General features: G+C 35.9%; 1 protein-coding gene across 3 annotated transcripts in view; it reads left to right on the forward strand.

The window, feature by feature from the left end:
* The window catches only part of SLC4A10 (solute carrier family 4 member 10), a 273304-nt gene that overhangs the window by 179434 nt on the left and 73122 nt on the right, over positions 1-20748 (forward strand). For all 3 annotated transcript variants that reach the window (XM_037140408.2, XM_037140406.2, XM_037140407.2), the window contains exons 8-10: positions 4371-4528; positions 7513-7600; positions 17846-17992. In XM_037140408.2, coding sequence (XP_036996303.1) covers positions 4371-4528; positions 7513-7600; positions 17846-17992 — 393 coding nt within the window. The remainder of the gene's footprint in view (positions 1-4370; positions 4529-7512; positions 7601-17845; positions 17993-20748) is intronic.

Here is a 20748-nt window from a genome sequence, read left to right on the forward strand (position 1 = left end):
TCTTATCTTCATGTCCCCTAAAACAATTAGACTACAGAAGAGTAAAAAACAGATTTTCTTTCCTTTAATCCTCTTCTTCTTATTTCATTTCCAGCTACTTGTCCATTTCATTTCTTAATAGGCAAGTTAAATTTCTAGAGCCCTCCACTCCATGCCAACCATCTGTGTTCCTCAGTCTCTCATCCACAGCCTGGCACATTGGAGGGAGCATGGTTTTTGAGAAAGGGCGTGAGATCTGGAATCCTAACTCTTGCATTTACAAACTATCTGATCTTGAAGAATGTCTCTGAACTTCAGCTTTCTCATTTGTAAAATAAGACTAGTAATACTGTTCATAGCTATATTGTAAAAATCAAATGAAATATATAGAGCACTTCTGGCAGAGTGCTAGAAATATAACAGGCATTCAATACAAGGTGGCTGTTGTTGTTGTTATTATTATTATTATTAATATTAATATTAGTGGGAATAATGTCAAAAACAAATACTGAACCAGAATCTAATATGATTTAGTCTCCACTCAATGTCTAGTGCCTTGTACAGTATTTGGTATGTACCAATGAATGAATTCTGTGAGATTCAAAATAACTTAAGCATTTAGTTCAGGGATGCTTTTGAACAACCAAGTAACACTAATTACTTTATAATTTAGAAGTGCAGAGCAGTAGGGCTTAAAAAGAACAAACATGATTAGTCTATCATTATGGAAACAAAATTTAGCGTCAAATTTTGCACGTACGTGAGATAAGGTTTTTTAGCCTAATGATTTCAGTTGGTAGTAAATTTATCACAGCTCAGCTAGTCTCCGGGTTACTTTGTCCATTCAAATATTTTCAGTTTTTACATGTAGTTTCTAAACCCCAGTAGAATTTTGAGATCTTAAGGGTAAACAAAATGTATTCTTTTCAAGTGACTTGATCCTATAGTCTATCTACATTCAATCTACATTTTTTAACCCTTTCAATGGATAGGCCCATCAAACTCCCTAATTTAGGAATGCTTATGAATATAATCTAAGTTGTCAGGTTATCACTTTTTATAGTGTTCTTAAAAAGCAGATGTGTCAAAACACTCTATGTCTTTGTTTTTTTTTAACTAACTTGCAGAGGGTGGTTAATTTGGTATTTCCCAAATGCTGGTGGTATTTCTTTCATTTCAAATGATCCAAGGAAAACTTCACATTATTTTCTATGTAGAAAGAACTTTCTTCTGCATCTATCCCGAGTATGTGAAACTTAGAGTAAAGAGGTTTATTGTTAAATTCATGAACTCCAGGAAAATGTAGAGACCTTCTCATTGAGAAGGTGAGAAAGCTGAATCCCAGAGCGATTTAATAGGGCTGCTTAAGATCACTGGCTTGTTGGTGTCACAGCACCATTTCTCCCCAGAGGATCCCCATTGCTTTTCTTGTACTTTCCATAATGGGCTTAAGACTTAAACTTTCCCCCTGAAGTCCCATCTGTTTTTCTTTCGCATCTCAGTGTGTAGTTTATCCAGACATTCCCAGTTCCATCATGATCTTCTGTCTAACCTTGTTCCCTGGAGATGTAACTATTTCTCACCTACAACCTAATGCCCAGAATGAAACATCTTTTTATTCTTAGCAGAAAGGCCTGGAGAGCCCAGGATCAGGGGTGTAAATCTTGATCCATAAGAGTGTACCTTAATTTCTTTAAGGTCCTATTCATTGGAGCAGGAAAATTTCAGGCTTTCTTTATGTTCATTATGAGTGTCTTAGTCTACTTGAGGATCATTTTAGGGATGTATTCAACCTAGTTCCTTCCTCAATTATTGTTCCTGTAAATAATAATTTTATTATAGGTCAAATTATTGTCCTTAAATGTGACCTTTTATTATATTAAAAGATAGTTATATTGTCAAATAGGGATTTTTATGAATTATATATTAACACAAATGAAGAATATAGAGCTGCCCCAGGAATAACATATAATTGCAATATAGTAATATAATTAAATAATATATTATATAATCTTTTACTCTCCCAAGTATATAACTACTTCAAGAATAATATAATATGAGTGTATTATAATGGCTATTCCAGATATCTATTATTTAACTATAATTTATTGTATTTAAGGTAAAAAGATAAATTTGTGAATCCTGAAATAAAATTGTGTGTATTTAATGCCTTTTCTAAATTATGTGTATCAATTATTTATATATCAGGAATTATATAATACAAAAAAAGTCATGTTTAAAGACTATATATTTCCTTTTATAAAATTAAATTATTTTAGCATACTGTGTACTTCTTGATTTAATTAAATTACATCTTAAAGCAGTTATCTGTATAATCGCCACCTGTCTAGGGCACAAACTTCAATAGTTAAGACTGACACCTTTCAAGCAACAAATGAGTTTATAGAAAGTTTTTCATTTGGGATTTAGACTTTTCATCTAAGTCATGAAAGGTATTATCAATATGACTGATATTGTTTATTGATTATAGATTTTCTTAAAAAGCTATTTTTTATTTTAAATTTTGTTCTGGCATATTAACATTGCATAATTGTTTTTGATATTAGTGGGGGAACTTAATTCTTTACTCTTTTAAGCTCCAAAAGACTTAGGAAGATTTATTATGTTTTTCTCACAGGGCTAATAATGTATAGGTAATTTATTCCCTTCTTGAGAATTTATGCTTTATAGTGAAGTTATAAAGCATTAGTAATTGAAATCATTTTCAACATACGCATATCTCCTAACTAGAAAAAGAAATACAAAAATATGATAGTAGTTACTATAAAATTTAACTTTCTATTATTAAGGTAAATAAATACTTTTATATCTTTAAATTAAAAGGTTAGATTCTATAAGATGAAAATACTTACATATACTATCCCAAGGTATGTGCTTTACGAGTTTACAAACGTGTATTTGGAAATATATTTATAGATGAAAACTTTGGAATTTTAAAATATTTGTCATAATTTTTATAGGCAGTTTTGCTTTGTTAAATTATTTTTTCTTTAAAATAGAACATTGATTCTGTTGGGTATTTTAATAGAGTACTATAGATTATTTTTATATCCCTTAGGATAAAATGTACACTCCACATAATGGGTTTTATGGTTTGTAAAACCAAAGGTTGTAAAACCTTTGTTTACAGATAAATTAAGTAGTTATAAAGCTTCTAAATACTTGTGCTGATGTCTTGATTTCAGAAAGCAGCATATTTAATGTAGTCACTTAAAGTCCAGCCTATGGACTTTCTAAGATACTCTTAAAACGTTTGATTATTTTCATTTGAAACTTCTTGGAAAAATTGTTCTCAAGTTATTAAACTTGCAAAAGAACTATCTGGCCTTAAAAAAAATCTCTACCTCATTTCTATTTGCCAGAGCTCTTCTCTCTCCCTCTCTCTAGGCTATTCCCACTTTAATCTTTGGCCCCCATTTCATTAATGCAAACTCGAAAAACCAATCACTACAGCAGATAAAAATCTTATTCTCAAGATTTACTACAAAGTGATTTTCATAAAAAGCAACTCAAATGAATTAGAAACAAGAAACAGGCTGTGTAAAATTGACTTTAAAGTCACTGCTTGGTTTGCATTGAGGCCCTGCACGTAACAAGTAATATTTACTCTTAAGAACATGAACATTCATTTTTCAGTCCTCACCCTTTACTCCAGGCACTTTTTCTTGTTAAGGATCACTTTTGTTTTGTGTGCATTCATTTCAATCACAGACATCTCATATCAAGAAATTCACCGATGGCTCTTTAGCCACACCAAATGTTAATATTTTCATTCTTGTCTTCTTTACTTTGCCGTATCTAAATTCTCTGATGAGAAATTAAAATTGAAGAATGACCAGGCTAAGTATAGAACATGAAGGATAGAGAATAATGATGAAGACAAAAGTAATAATTAACTCTGTAAGGACAAATATGTTTATATTTCTTTTGAATAGGCATATTTTGAGTATTAATTAATTAAAATATATTGTGTACAAAGTTTAGGTAATGTAACATAAAATATTTAAATCTATTGGAAAATCCTAATTATATTATGATTAAAGTATATTAACTTAATTGAGTGCATGCTCTTTTCTTCCTGAAAATTTCAAGATTGCTGATACTGAAGAAGTTTCTTTTAGAGATATCGAATAGAGAAACTAGAGTATTCAGCTTATTGATAACAAATTAGGAAACAGATGAAGAAATAAAGATATTTGTAAAGGGCAAAAGACATGTTTAAGTACTTGAAAATTTTTATTTGTAGTATACTTATATAAGCTATATTTATTAAAACTATATTGATGGATTACCATATGTGAAGCACTGTTCACAACTGAGCAAATTTTTCCAACTTTGATTTATCTTTTCTTACTTCGTGACACTTGCAGGTTGATCTGCATTTTATGAAAAAGATTCCTCCAGGTGCTGAAGCTTCAAACATCTTAGTCGGGGAGTTGGAGTTTTTGGATCGAACTATAGTTGCGTTTGTCAGGTTGTCTCCAGCTGTGTTGCTTCAAGGACTGGCTGAAGTCCCAATCCCAACCAGGTAAAAAGTATAAGAGCCTCTTTTGCATTTTTCTTAAACTATTTTTTAATGTAGAGAAAAGAAACAAGGAATAAATATAATTTATTAAGAGTTTTTCTTGAAACTAATCCACAAAACTCTTGTTCTCTTGTTTCTTCTTGTTTGTGGAGGAGACAGAAAAGTTCTTTAAAAAATTTTTTTTTCTTTACTTCTTCCTCTCAAACTGTTATGTTTTCTTTTAGACATACTCCTCATCTCTAAATACCCTGGTCTACATTACCAAGTAAATCCTTTCTTATAATTTTGGTAAAAAGTAATAAAGTGTTAGGCTTTTCTCAAAGATTGCATTTGACTGTGAGCTAAACAAGATCCTGTATATGAGTGTGGTCAAAATCAAAACAGCCAAAGGTTTCAGGGCTTGGTTTATGCTTGAATGAGTAGGCCCTTCATAGTACATGTAAGTGGCAAGATGAGGCCAGTCCCTGCTGTATTTGAAGTGCTGTGTGTTTCTGTCCTAGGCCCAGCATGCCTCCCATATGTAGTGTAAAGAATCACTGGTAGTAACATCATGGTAATATGTTTGAATCCAAATCAAAAGTACAAATTTAATTTGATTATCTAAACTTGTTTTTCATTGAACTATTCGTAAAACCAACAATTTAGGGATGGTGTAAACTGAGGTAATTGCTTATAATTTATCTCTATTTTAAAGATAAATATCTTACAGAAAAATATCATTGACTTCAGCACATTAGGTTCCTAGCAAATTCAGATGGGAACCTTATTTTCTTCCCTTTCCCTTCCATCAAATGTGATTTCTATATAAAGATTTTCACTCCGATCTTCTTTTCATAAAAAAAAACATTATCTCTTTGGGGCCTCATCTTTCCCATGACTGGTGCCTGGTGTTTGATGCTCCATTTTAGATACTGTTCGTTAGTAAGCCTCTTCTTCCCAAACATCAAATACCTCAGCCCGGTTAAGATGATGTAAAGTTCAGGTGCTATTGCATCTGGGTTTGTAAAGTGTTTCTTCTGTGAACCTTTGGCCTTAACTCAAAACACAGCAGATCATATTACTCTGTGCTTTGATTATGGATAAGACATCCCCTGAATATGGAATAGTTTAGTCAGGAGAGCCTCGCTGTATAAGGGCTAAGCTCACTGACAAGGGATTCAGTGTTCGAGCACCTATTACTCAGTCCGGTTCAAGGGAGGAACCTGGTTACCTGTCAGGTCACAAAAAGAAGTTCATCCTTTTTGAAGGCTACTGAGACTTCTGATACAAACCAACATTTATATAAAAGGCTAAGGATGACCTCAGTGCATTAAAGTGGCACCTGTTTGATCAAAGCTAATCTTTGCAATCTATTCTGCAACCTATCCAGAGTTTCTGGGAGTTTGGGATTAAGATTTGAGATGTCAGATTTACTAATTGTAGAGATATTGTTTTAGTAGTTTTAAATTTCTTTTTAGTCTTTCAAGCAGTACATTCTTGTTCCACTATTTAGGATAGTGTCAGATGAACTCTGAGTAAACAATGGCCATTTATTACCATGATGGTTCCTGTATTTCAAAGGAAAAGGAAAGAAAAAAATCTAGGACTAAAGTCATAATGGACGTTCACTTTGAAAACAGCTAAGGTTTAGGTGACCTCATTTTATACTGACATAGCAAAATACGTGGAGAAAACAATGGAGGAAAAATTAGGGGCATGGTAGAGCCACTGTATAGGAAAAAACTAAAAAAGTTAGGAATAGTGAAAATAGAAGGTTAGTTAGACAAATATTGAATAGAATAAAGAAAGCCATTAGAGGTTCCTAATTATCCTGTCTTAGGAGGACAAAAGGTCATTCCATGACTATAATAGCAACACATAGTAAAAATGTCAGAAAATAATCTTTTAGGACTTTATAAATAGCCCATGGAATGCAAACCTGAAAGAGACACATGTACATTGGTTGGAAATTCCTTAAAAGTGTAATAGGTGATAAAGCATCTGCTACCACACCAAACTATTCCTGTTTGAAATATACAGTGGACAAATCTGTATAGAATAAATTGACTTGGATTCATTTTCAACTAACACAAAAACTTCCTGTCAGACCCTATAGGGCCCTATAATGTGTGCTTCATGTAAAAACATGTATAATTGCTAAAGTTTATGAGTAAATGAAGTGTAGATTTATAGTACCTATTTTTGTATACCTTACAAAGACATTTGTCACCATACTTCAGAGCATAAACCACGTAACAAGTGGTTATATTGCAGAATATAGGACATTTAAAATCTTTCAGTTTCCCCACAGCACTTCCCTTTCCAGAGACAAGATAGCTCCCAGTTCTGCAGAGGTAGAGCACGTGCTGATTTCTCCAAAAACTCCAGTCGTGATGATGAGTTTGCCAGGCTTTCAACCTACTTAGATGGAATATTACAGTGTAGCTGGTATTTTTATTCATCTAGCATCAGAATTAATAGAGCGTTAATTTCCTGTTTTTTCTTGCCTAACTAGTCTTTGACTCCTGATGACAATTTTTTCTATTTATGTACATTTTACACACACCTATTATTTTTTGATCATATGTTCTTTCCTTATTCATACAAAGAAATTATCTTACCTTTCCCCCCATGTACCTAGTTCTACAATTTGCTTATTAGTGAATTCTCTTTTTTATAATTCAGAAAGTTTTAATCAGATTTTACTTTTGTCACTTTACTCTAAGAATTACAGAATCCTTACAATTCTCACTAACAACCGTGTAGGCTCTACCAATATTGAAATGAGGGAAAGACTAAGATCAAATAACCACAGATTTCCATTGCTGAAGAGCATAAGAGTCAAGCATTATGAAATATTTCAAAATAATGAACTGAAAAATACCAAAGTATTTGACATAGAAATCCCCATCTGCAGTAATTCCTTTGAGATGAGTCATTCTGTACTACTAAAATAATTTTTACATTTCTACCATGAAACATTTGCCTTATTTTTTTCTTAATTACAGATTTTTGTTCATTCTTCTGGGACCCCTGGGAAAGGGTCAACAGTACCATGAGATTGGCAGATCAATTGCAACCCTAATGACAGATGAGGTATTTATTCAAGTTCATTGGGAACATTTTGCCCGCTAGATACACCTAACTTTGGGGGCTCCTGTATTTGTGACAATTTGCTGTGACTTCGATTTCTCTGTATTGAATCCCCCTTCTTCTGTGATTTCACTATGAAATTTCTTTTGGAAAAATTGTTTAAAAGGGGTAATAAATCTACACAGATGAACATAATGCTTTGAAATCTCATAGTCTAAAAATTTGTTATTTAGTAACATTTAAAATACATGTATTAATATTCCCCTTACATTGTATATGTATTCAGAACAAGTAGTATTATTATCACTATCACTGCATATCTTGTTTTGGGCAAAGTAATTTTTAAAATTTTAAACATTTATTTATTTATTTTTAGAGAGAGGGGAAGGGAGGGAGAAAGAGATGGAAAAAAACATCAATGACAGAGAAACTGATCAGTTGCCACTTGTAGGCACCCTGACCAGGGACTGAATCTGCAACCTGGCTGTCTGGACCCAAATCGAACTTGTGACCTTTTGCCCTGTGGGCCAATGCCCAACCAATTGAGCCACCTGGTCAGGGCTTGAAAGAAAATTTTAACAACTTTACTGAAATAAAAGTCACATGGCACATAATGTGTACCCAATAGAAGAGTACAGTTCATTGTTTTTTAGTATGTTCAGAGTTGTATGCAACCACAGTGAATGAGCAAAATAATTTTAAGTTCTCAAGAAAAAACAATGGCAGTTTATCTGATAGTATACATGACAATAAAAATGATACAACATCTATGGGCCTTATGTAGCCATTCTTAACCTGTGAGTGTTTGAACCACTAGAAAACTATAGTTGGATTTCAAGTGATCCCTCTGATACAGTACATACATTTTCTATGTAGAAGATGTGTACGTTGATTTTTTTGAACTGAAAACAGCTTTTTTCAGCTTCTCGAAAAGTTGTATATCTCAAAAATGTAAGATCAATAAAAATGAACATAAAATGCATTATTATATAACTGGTTTCTTGTATTTCCCCAGCACCTTATGGAGATCTGTTTTTTTATCATTTTATTGTTCTTCTTATTCAAGAGGAGTATATGCAAAAGATCACAGAAGGGGCATAAATTCAATACTTAGTAGTAAATAACAAATGGGGTTATACAATTTTAGAATCTCTTCTAAATAATTTAATGATGTATTTACTGAACTTTGCATAGCTTTGGATACTCTAAAGTCTGTAAAAAGAACAAATTAATATTGTGTATCACTTTTCATAGCCTTATGAAATCTGAAAATTTGAACTTGTGTTTGATAGAAATTACTCTTTCTGCTCAAATTACGTTTTATGGTTTTATATCAGTTTGTTGTTGGTATCTACATATAGGAAACCAAAAGTTAGAAGAAATACATTTTTTCATCAGTTTCAGAAAAAAACAGCTTATTGAGTATATTAGTTTCCTATGGCTGCCATAAAAAATTACACAAACTGGGTGATTAAAACCAAAGTAATGCCTTTTCTCATACTTTGGGGTGGGGTGGGGCAGACGTTTATGAGAGCTTTAGAGGAGAACCGTTCCTCAGCTTGTGGCAGCAGAATCCCAGTCCCTGCCTCCGTCTTCACAGGGCCTTCTCCCTTGTGTCTCTGTGTGTCATCTATTTTTCTGTCTCTTGTAAAGACACTCACTAGATTTAGAGCCCATCCTTATCCAGGATAACCTCATCTTAAGATTCTTACTTTAGTTATATCTGCGAAGGTACACATTCAAATACAGTCACATTCTCAGGTTCAGGTGGAGAGAGAGAGGACACTATTTCATCCACTACAATATGTAACATTTTATTGAAGAAATCTGGAAGAAGTTATCAGAGTGAAAAAAAAAAGGGCTTCATGAGGATCACAAACCTGCTCTAGTAGAACTGTTTATGAGATAACAGTCATAGTATCTTTGCTTGTAGTATTTCCATGTTGATTAATACTTTGAAATTTTTACAGTATTGCAAAATAAATGATGCTGTTATTTGTATTCTACAAATTCATGGGCACATATATGTCGTGTTATGTTCCCACCTGTAAGGCATCAGGGTATTACATTAAGATATCTCTGGGGCATGGATCATGTTACATGGTGAAAAGATCGTATTGTGTCATGGGAGGTCTGTACGTGTCCAAGGTCTCTCTCTTCCTAAACCTCCCCTCCTCAATTAGGAGTTAAGATTTTCTCATGGGAAAAATGTCAGTGTCCAGGTTTTTAACTAATCAAATGGATATAGAATAACAGAGAGACACTCATGTTTTTTAAATTTTAGACTTAGAATAAGAGCAGATAAAGACTTCCATTCATTTCCTTGATTAATGAGGCACCTGGTGGGGTCTCAGATGTGAATCATTTAGTCTTAGAGCTTAGCTTTAGCACACTTGGCAACTTCCTGAGAACAGTGGCATGGAAAGTCATGGCGGGAAAAGTGAGTCAGAAATTTACTCCAAAAGAAGAGATCTGTTGAGTGCAATAGGACATGTTAATTACAATAGTACATTCATTAACTATCAACAATGTTTAAAACCTTTTAAAAGAGAAAATAATATCTTATTGTTCAAAGCCAATGTGGAAAAATTATTCTCCTTATCTAAGTGCTTTGAAGGCTATTAAGTAATTGTACTCATTAAGAACTAAATTTAACATGTTGATTCATAAAGTTCACTTTAAGAAAATGGTGAATTGGACTGCATTACCAAACTATTAATTTCATGAAAGCAGTTACCTCTCACACATTTTAGTGCCCTTATATTTGTCAGGAATTTAAATAAATATTTGTTGATGAGCCCTTTGTGTGTTTTTCTTCTCTGTATTGGGAAATCGTGTTTTTTTCTTTTGTATCTTCAGACTTATAGTATAGTGTCTGGCACTCAGATTTCAGTAAGTTTCTTTTTTAATTTAAATTTTATTCTTCAATTACAGTTTACATTCAATATCACTTTGTATTAGTTTCAGGTATATAGCTTAGTGGTTAGATAATCATATATGATTTCATTTACATGAAATCTGAAGAATAAAATAAGGTAAAAATAGACTCGATAAGTTTTTAAAAGGTTTTACTTATTTATTTTTAGAGATAGGGGAAGGGTAACAGGAAGAGAGGGAGAGAAACATTGATCGGTTGCCTCCCATGTGTATCCCTGGGTCTCACACTGAAAACCCAGGTGTGTGCCCTGGGCAGGAATTGAACCAGCAAGCTTTTGCTTTGTGGGACGACACCCACTGAACTGAGCCACACTGGTCAGGGCTCAAATGTTTTTTTAAAGGAATTGAAGAATGAATATGTTCATCATTTTTAGCAATACCTTATCTTGAATTCCTCCAATCATTTATTTTCTATTTTTCTGTTGAGTTTTACTAGAGATAAAACACATGATTTTATTTATTAGCACTAGTAACCAATGTATTAGTCTCTTTTGATTCTTGAAAATTATTAAACAATACAATGACCTTTTATTTATGTAGACAGTATGCCAATGTTTATCATAATAGAACTTGAAATTGGGAATTTAAAAAATTATGTATTTGTTTAAATATAACAGTAATAAAGCCATTCTATATTCACGCAAATAACATAGTTTTATGAAAACAAAAGTGAAAACAAAATCAAAAACAAAAACTAAGACCATTACTAAGATGAGTGCCATTGATTTTCTTTTTCTTCTTGAGCCAACAATTTTCTCTCTGTGTCATCTAGATTTTAAGTCAGCAGTGACTCTGTTTAGTCAGCAAAGACAGCCAATAGATACGAGCTACTTAAGAAATTCATTTGAAATTAATGTTCAGGTTTTTCCTACCCTTAATAAAAAACCTCTTATTGCGTACTATAGCATCTACCATTGAGGTGCTGCTTGAATCTGAATCTCAAGAGCTTTAAGGTTCAGGCTCTATCTGGTCCTGAATATCTTAGCTTTCTTCATCTCTTAGCTCATTGCTGTGATTCCATCACTACCACTGTACTGAAACTGCTTTAAGTAGGGTCACCGTTTTCAAACGGTGTATCCTGTCTTTGGTACTCATGTCACTTGATATCTTATTGGCTTTGACATTATTGAACCCTTCTTTTTTTCTTTCCCATGAAGAACAGCTAAAAATAGTCATGTGCTAAATCTTTGAGATTTGTATTATCCCTTACCCTGAGGTCATAAATATACTCTATTATGTTCAGTGGGTTTTATACTTTATCTCTCACATGTAAGTTTTTCATCTACCTAGAATTGCATTTGGTAAGATATGGGTAGAGATCCAATTCCATTTATATATAGATAATCACTTGGCTTAGTACTGTTTATTGATTTGTTATTTATAATGATAGATAGCAATGCCTGCATTCAAACAAAAATCACCCCTCTCTCTCTCGTCACTGTCTTTATTATAGCAGCTTTACTATAATGCATCTTCATCTCTAGTAACACAATCTCTCCCTCATTTTGTTCTTCATTATTTCACTGAATATGTATTTATCAAATGTGAACTATTTATCAGGCACTCTTGCAGTTACTGGGGATATATCAGTGAGCAAATTGGCCAACATCCTTTCTTTCACTGAGCTAATAGTCTAGTGGAAAGACAGACTAACATACAAATGAGTAAAAAATGTGATATATGGTGATAAGTGCCATGGAGGACACTGTGAAATCAGGAAAGGGAGATAGCAATGGGATGGGGAGTGCTGCAAGTAAACATTAGGCGGTCAGGGAAGGCCTGGCCGAGAAGACGTTTCAGCAGAGAACTAAAGGAGGAAGAGCAAGCTATTCAGATATCTGAGGGAAGAGCTTTCCAAGGAAAAAGATAAACATGAGCAAATGCTTTGAAACTGGAGTGTGCCAGCAATGTCTGGGGAACAGAAAGGAGGAGAACATGGTGGGACAGGAGGTAGAGAGGGAGAGAACACTAGGCAATGAGGTCAGAGAAGTAACTGGTCAGTCTGTGTAGGGGTTTTGTAGGTCATGTAAGGATTTTGCTTTGGGATGCAAGTGGAAGATTTTGAGTAGAGAAATGACATGATACATCCTATATTTTAAAAGGGTCACTGAACTTCTGGGTTCAGCTCTTGCAGAGGAGCAAGAACAAAAGCAGAGACCACTTAAGAGTCCATTGCAACAATCTAGGCAAGCAATGGTGGTGAGAGAAATCAATGCAATTCCATTCAAAATCCCAACAGGATTTATCAAGGTGCTTGATAAGCTTATTCTAAGCAATGTGTGGAACAGAGGTCCAAAAATAGTAAAAGCAGGCTTGAAGGAACAAAGCAAACACATTTGCTATTTGTTTGTTCATTTGTTTTATCCTCCTTCACTGGTGCTTTTTCTCAGTGTTCCTTTCTGGATCCTTCCTTCTTCCTTCCCACTGCACTGAAGAGAAATTTGCTCCTTAATTGTCTACTCTGGCTCCTATGTTACCGGCTTCTCCCACTCTACTATGTCATCTTTATTACCTTACCAAGATGTTCCAAATCTCCTATCTTTTAAAAAGAAGAGAAAGGAAGGGAGGAGGGAGGAAGGAAGAAAGTAAAGACGAAAAGAAAAAAGGGAAGGGACTTCCTAGTTGTATGAGCTTGGGCAAGTTAACTTCAACTCTCTGCCTCAGTTTCCTCATCTCCAAACTGGGAATGATAATATTAGTACAGATTTCATGTTATTGTGATAAATATTTATTTATTGTCTACTGTATGTTGAAGATAAAGTGGTGAAAATTAAAGGCATGTTCGCTGGCCTTATGGAACAACTGTGAAGGCATCTTTGACCCCAAATCTAATTTATCAGTAAATCTCTGTGGCTCTAGTTTCACAATATTTCCAAAATGCTACTGCTTCTCCCTTTGTGAACTGTTATCACCTGGCTTTCACTCGTATCCCCTGGTCTATCTCCATTATTACTCTATTATTGCCGTGGACCCCTAGTTGCTATCTTTGCCCTTGGACCATTTATTCTGTTCTCAGCCCTGAAGATAGCACAATCAGTATTTTGCTCAAGATCCCCTAATGGCCTCCCATCTTATTCAGAGTAAAAGTCAAAGTTCTTATAATAATCTACAAAGCCCTACAGGATATATTTCTGCCTCTTCTACCTTACCTCTCCAGCTTATCTCCTGTTACGCTCCCTCTGCTTGCTCCTCCTTAAGAAACTGGCCTCCTCAGTATTTCTCAACTATGACATGTGTTCTGTTACCTGAGAATTTTTGCACCGGCTATTCTATCTGCCGGGAAAGCTCTTGCTTCTGATAGCTACATGTCTTGTATCCTACTGAAGGATTTTGCTGAAATGTCTGCTCATTGACGATTTCCTTCAAAAACTGCAGCATCCCCCAGTCATACCCTTATTCTTCTCCTCTGCTTTATTTTTCTCCTTACACTTTCCACCAACCAACAAACTATATACTTATATTGCTTATTTTTTATCTCCCGCTCCCTCTAAAATGTAAGCTCCATGAGGGAATGGATTTTTGTTGGTTTTGTTCACTGCTCTATCCCCAGCACATAAATTCTTTGATAAATATTTATTGAATGAATGTTGAGAGCTCATGTTTTAGCAGGAAAAAAAAACATTAGACAACCAATTAAATGATTAGCAATTGTAATGAGTAATTATAATTACAGAGAAAGCTGTCAAGAAAATGGACAAGGTGTCAGGGGAGTATTAACGAGATGTCTAATCTTTGAGAGTGAATCAGAGAAGGCTTCTCAAGAAGTCAGATGTATCTTGAAATCAGGATGTTAGGGTAACTAGACAAACAGAAGGGAGAAGAGCACTTTAAAGTAATTAAGCTATTGGGGAAAATAATAGGAAAACAATAATAAATAAAATTTTTATTATAAAATCAAACTGTGATATATATGTATATATGTGTATATATATATGTTTGCATATATATGTATATATATATCTTTGAGGAGCTTTGAAATAAGGAATCAGCTATTCTGGATGAATTTGGATGTTCATCTATCAAAAGCAGATATAAGATCATGTGATCTCTTGAAGCAACTTTTAAATGAGATTAAATCAGGAAAGATTTCAAGAGAATCACTATTAGCGGATAAAGAGTAGAGCAACTAAACTCTTATTTGGATTAAGAACATTTGCAATCCTTAAAAGTTCCAATTAGGTCTCATGGCCATATAAAGATCTTCAGAAGAGGACAGCTATTATGAGCCATAAAGTCAGTGCTTTAAATATGAAATCTGTGTTTTCATATTGAAAAAATTCTCTTTCTCAAAATACAACTAAACCATTAATGTATCTTTGATGTCTTTATATTATCCTAGGAAAGGAGTGTATATTTATCACACCAGTGATTTGTGTGTGTGTGAAATATTCTTAGTTGGAAGGTAAAGATAAAGTCTTTGAAAATCATTATCACTTCTTTAGCAGTTTAGAATGTCAAACTACTCACTAAAACAAATGGTCTAAAAATAGAAAGGAATATGTGAAAGTGAAATTTTCCTGTAAAGTTTGGGGCATTTGGTTGCTGTAATATAGATTATCATTAAGAATAACACATTAGTCCCAAATCTCAGATGTTTGTTAAAATTTCATATTATCTGAAATACAGAAAATGTTGGAAATATTTCTATTGTTTAGAATAAACTAATTTTTCCCATTTATTTTTGTTTTACCCACTTTTTATATATGAAGTATGTTATTCATACTTAAGAGATTAAGGATCCTACAAGAATAACCAACTGAAATCCCTGTGGCTTATGACAACCAGGATTTATATCTCTCATGGTCTGTGTCCATCACAAACTGGCAGAGAGGCTCTGCTAATTATTGCCATTCAGGCTCATAGAAGCTTCAGCTTGACCTGTTTTCTCAGTCACTGTGGCAGACAAAAGGCTTTGTGATAAATCACAACAGGGGCTCATAATTTCCATTGGAAAGTGACATATGTACACCTAAATAGAGCATACCTGACCCTGATACAAAAGAAGACAGGGGCTGCACTCCTACTCTGTATCTACAAGACCTGCGTTATCTGTCCGCATGTTACCAAACAAGAGGTCCGAGGCGGGGGCAATATCTGGCCCACGTAGGGATGCCAAAAACTGCTAAAGAACAAGGGGCCCCTCCCAAGGACAGAATACTAATATCTCCTGGGCTCTTCTGTCCGCCGCCAATTGGAAAGACATCTGTCAATGCCAGAGATTTGTGAAAAGGAAACGAAATGTTTATTTAATGCTATTCAGGCTTAATGCCGCCACTAAAATATCAAAGTCCTTTAGGGTATACACCTACACCCACACAGCGCTCCCTTCTCCCTCTGTCCCAACTCCGGGAACCGTAAATCAGGAAAAGAACACACGTCCCCTTTTCAGGCCGCTGGCACCATCAGCTGTGTCAGACAGGCAGGATCTCTCTCTAGTTAATCCAAAGTTCTTTGTACCCAGTTCCAGTCAAAGTCTCCCCTGCTTTCCAGGCCACGCGGCCAAAGGGGGCACCCCAAAGCCACGTGGGCCTCTTCTACCAAAGCTGCAGGAGTTCACACTCCACCAAAAGCATGTGGCTTCTTCACCTGGCTGCAGGGATCTCCATTCTGGCAAAGCTTCGTGGTTTTCCCTTTCACCTGGGAAAGAGGGGGTCCGCACCCTGCCAAAACCATGTGGCTCCCTCTTTCACCTCACCAAGAGGGGGTCCTCACTCTGCTGAGACCGCATGGCTCTCCCCTACATGACTCCAGGGGTCCTCACTCTGCCCCAAGCCGCATGGCTCTCCCTTCAATGGCTGCCACGTCTCCTCGTGTCCCAGAGCCAGTCTTCTCCAAGCTCCCACGCAGGCACTGTAACTCAGGGGACCTACCCCTAGTTCCATCCTGGGTAGAAGCCACTCCCTTCTCCCTGGCTCAAAGCATGGCCACAGCTATTTAACATATTTATGAAGCCAGTTAAAGGTTATAGATATGTTAAATAATCATTCTAGAGGTTAGCTGCAAAACTGTTGCTATGCAAAACAGCTCTCAATGGCCCTGGCTCTATTTGTCCCTTCCCCCTGGGGGGGGGGGGGTGAGGACATCTTAATATTTCCTGGACACCCTGAACTCTGGACCTCATTCCAAATTCTTTTCTGGGGCCCCCCTTGGCTGCACCCTGTATCATGTAGCTAAAATGACTACCAAAGGGTTTGTGTGTGTGTGTGTGTGTAAATGTAGCTCATACTTTGAATGGAAATATACTTTCCAAACTGTATATAGATATATATTAAAAAAACCCTATTTTATAACCTTATTATTACTTAATGATGGAAAAATAATCTTTTAAATTAGTTTATGTATGCCAGGTTATAAATATTGCTAAAATTTCTAATATATACTATAATTTTCATCTCTATTTTTAAGCAAGGGCATCTTTCAGAAAGTTTGGTTTACTAAACATAAATAACATTTACAGAGCTTGAATCATTAATTCTATTTTAATGAGCTTCCTTCTGTGCAAGCTAAAAAAAATAGTAATACTTTTCCTCCCACCTTCTAAGTCTTCTAGGCTGGGTTAATAACCAAACTAACAGAGACACATTAACAGGAGAAAACCAGAGTTTAGTACGTGCACGTGGGGAATTCACATGGGCAGAACATCCCAAAGAGAGTGAGGCAAAATCGGGTGTCTAAGACACTTCGTACAGAGGAGAACAGGATGCATGGGAAGAGGGTATTAGATTTCTGACGTGAGAATGGGCCATTTACAGGTAGTAGAAGAAGCACAAACACATCAGGCAGGAAGATCCTTGCTGGGTGACTCAGAAACAATGGGACACCGAGGGCATCTAGCCAACAGGCACCTGCCTAAGGCCCTCTTGTTTACCATACTTAATTCAAATCAGGCTAATGCTGCATTCTAAGATCTTCCAGAAGCAGGTTTCTCTCTTTGAATCTCTTGGGCTGGAAGGGGAGAAAGATCAAAGGTTCTTTTTGAGTCTTTTGTTTCTCAATAAATAGCTGAAAATGAGTATCTCTTTAGAAGCAGCTTTAGGGTGGCTGGGTTTTGGTCTCCTCCATCCTCCTTGTCCTTTTCCTTACTCTTGCCTCCAGAAATTCCAACATTCATTCTAGCACTCCGAGAAAAAATATGTATCTTTGGGCATTCATATATTAAACTAAATTATAATATTTTGTTACATTAAAAACTTTTGTTTCTTCAAATCGTATAATCACACATGAGATGACTAGGAAATGAAAACACTGAACACATTAAGGTTTTATAACTTTTTAAAAAGTCTATTAATGATATTTCTTTTCCTTCTATAGGTATTTCATGATGTTGCTTACAAAGCTAAGGATCGTAATGACTTGGTATCGGGAATTGATGAATTTCTGGATCAGGTTACTGTCCTCCCTCCTGGAGAATGGGATCCGAGCATTCGTATAGAGCCTCCAAAAAATGTTCCTTCCCAGGTATGTATATTTGAAAATACTCAAAAATTTCATAATTTTTGCCTCTTACAAACATCTACCAAAATACTACAACCTATCAAAAGGATTCAAATGATTTAAATTATAATCCCTGTGATATTGTGCTGTATAGTAAGAAATACAGACTTGGAGTTCTTCCTGCTTCTGGCACAGAATTCCTAAAACCTTTGGGATTTCCTGTGCCGAGAGCATCAGAAGTGCCTTTTGTTATGTTAAGGAGGTGGCTTTTGGAACCGCCTTTAGATGGGGGCTGATTGCCAATGAAGTCAAGCACGTGATTAGCCCACCTCCAGGAAAGGAGCAGGGGTGGGAGATTTAGTTCAATCACCAATGGCCTGGTTTAGTCAGTCATGGCTATGAATGAAGCCTGCATAAAACCCCAAAGAGATGGGGTTTGGAGAGCTTCAAGATTAGGGAACACATGGAGGTTGAAGAGAGTCAGGCACCCGGAGAGGAGAGGACTGGAAGCTCCTTGCCCTTGTCCTTGCCCTTTCCCTATACCTTGCCTTACACATCTCTAACACCCGTGGTTCCTGAGTTATATCCTTTAACAATAAACTGGTGTCCTAGTAAGTAAAATGTTTCTCCGAATTCTGTGAGCCACTCTAGCAAATAGGTTGAAGTCCAAAGAGAGGGTCTGGGGGGAACCTGTGATTCCCAAGTCACTCAGAAGCTCAGTTAACAACCCAAGATTGCAACTGGCATCTGAAGAGGGGGTGGGGGTGAGGGGCCCTCTTGCAGGACTGAGCCTTCAACCTGGGCTACCTGATGCTGTCTCTGGGGAGGTAGTATCTGAATTGAGTTGAATTGTAGGGCATCTAGCTGGGGTCTGGAGCATTACCTGTTGGTTTCAGGAATCCCCCTTCTCTCCACTTCAGAACTGGTACCAGAAACTAACCTTTAATGGCAGGGGCATGGAGTTACAAAGTCTTCCTGATTTTATCCAACATACCTCACTGAGAAATTTGGTGTATGGATGATATGCTACTAAATCAAACAGTCCTCTATGCCTGGAAAAAACTTTAGACCCACCTTAAAACATATTATACGGGAAGAAAGTTAAACTTAAATAAAGACATAAAATATGGTCAAGAAAAAGCCCATTACTGTCTTCCTCTATTCTGATGCATCGCTTTGAAGTTAGCATGTATTAGGAAAATCAGAGGCATGGCTTAATCATATTACACAGAAAACCCCCTGTTACTGATATGGGAAACTTTGAAAAACCTCTGTTTAACCTTTATTTGCCCAGGCCCCAGGCACCCTAGGGAGAATGATGGGGCCGTCTGGGTGGCCAGATAGTCAGTAGGACTGGAACGAGCACCCCCGCTGATAGAACAATTATCACATTCTGCTTCTGTATCCCACGTTTGTCACGTAGACAGGAAGACCCCTAAGCTATATAACCCTCCAAGAATCCTTTGTTCGGGGCTCAGAATTTGGATACTGACTCCTCTGGGCCCGTGCACGTTAAGAAATAAATCTCGTACTCCAGAATCCCTCGGTGTTTGGTCGCTTCATTTTCCTGCAACATTACTGCTAATCATCTTAGTGATTGGGAAGCATTTTAATTAAAATTTATATGTTTATATTACTTTTGTGTGAGTACATGTCATAAAAATTATAAAAATTCTGCCTATAAAAATCTAATGTGCATGTCCTCGTTATATAGAGAATCCAGAAAGATCCAGAATTGCAAAGACTGTTGTGATTAGTTAGGGTTACTTCATTGCGGGCATGACTTTGTTAAGATTCACAACCAAAGGTTTGTTAAGCCCACTCATAGTGTCACCTCTCTCTACTGAATCTGCCTCCTCCTACCGTCCCAGTTGTCATCCACTCAGCCTTGTCTTTGGCTCTTGTCCCTGTGGAGTCCAGGCTGGTCGGACTACACTACACTAGTTGCAGTAACAGATGGCCTCACTGGCCCACCCTGGACAGAGACGTTCTTCTGGTTAGCCAGAGGTGGGCAAGTGGGCAGGTACACCACTCAGACATGAGTGTTTTAAAAAGTCTCCTTAATCCCACTATCAATTTTCGGAAAATAAGCTGATGTCTATCTTATGTCTGTATTTTCATTCTGAAGTCATTTTGTAGCATTGAAGTTAATTTTCTTGGCAATTTTAATTTTGTGATTCTATAAGTGCAGCCACATAGTTTTAGTTGATCCGCTACTAAAATAAAAGAAGTTGCTTAAGGCGGCCCTAGCTGACATGGCTCAGTGGAATGAGGGAAGACCTGTGAACCAAAGGGTTGCTGGTTCGATTGCCAGACAGGGCACATGCCTGGGTTTCAGTCCAGGTCCTCAGCAGGGGGTGTGTAAGAGGCAACCATACATTGATGTTTCTCTCCCTCTCTTTCTTCTTCCCTTTTGCTCTCTAAAATAAATAAAATCTTAAAAAAAAAGAAGTTGCTTAAGGAGTAATTTTAAGACTTATCATTGTCTTATTTTTGTGCTTATATTCATACATTTTTGTACTTACAATAGTAGAAAAAGCAATAAAATGCTTCCTGAAGTACTAAGAAACTCTTTAATTGATTTTATTTGGAAAATGTAATGACAATATTAATATATCGAGACTGAGACTTTAAAAATTACTTTTTAATACTAATTAGTTTTTCAAACATTAAAACTGAAGACAAGCATTTTTGAAAACACCTTGACTTTGAGGAATGATGTTATTGAGGCAAGTTGAAGCATGGGGGCTCTGTATTTTTTAAATTATTTTTATGAATCT

Source organism: Artibeus jamaicensis, unplaced genomic scaffold, assembly GCF_021234435.1.
Source record: "Artibeus jamaicensis isolate MK-2021 breed Jamaican fruit bat unplaced genomic scaffold, CSHL_Jam_final contig_391, whole genome shotgun sequence".
Taxonomy (NCBI): Eukaryota; Metazoa; Chordata; class Mammalia; order Chiroptera; family Phyllostomidae; genus Artibeus; species Artibeus jamaicensis.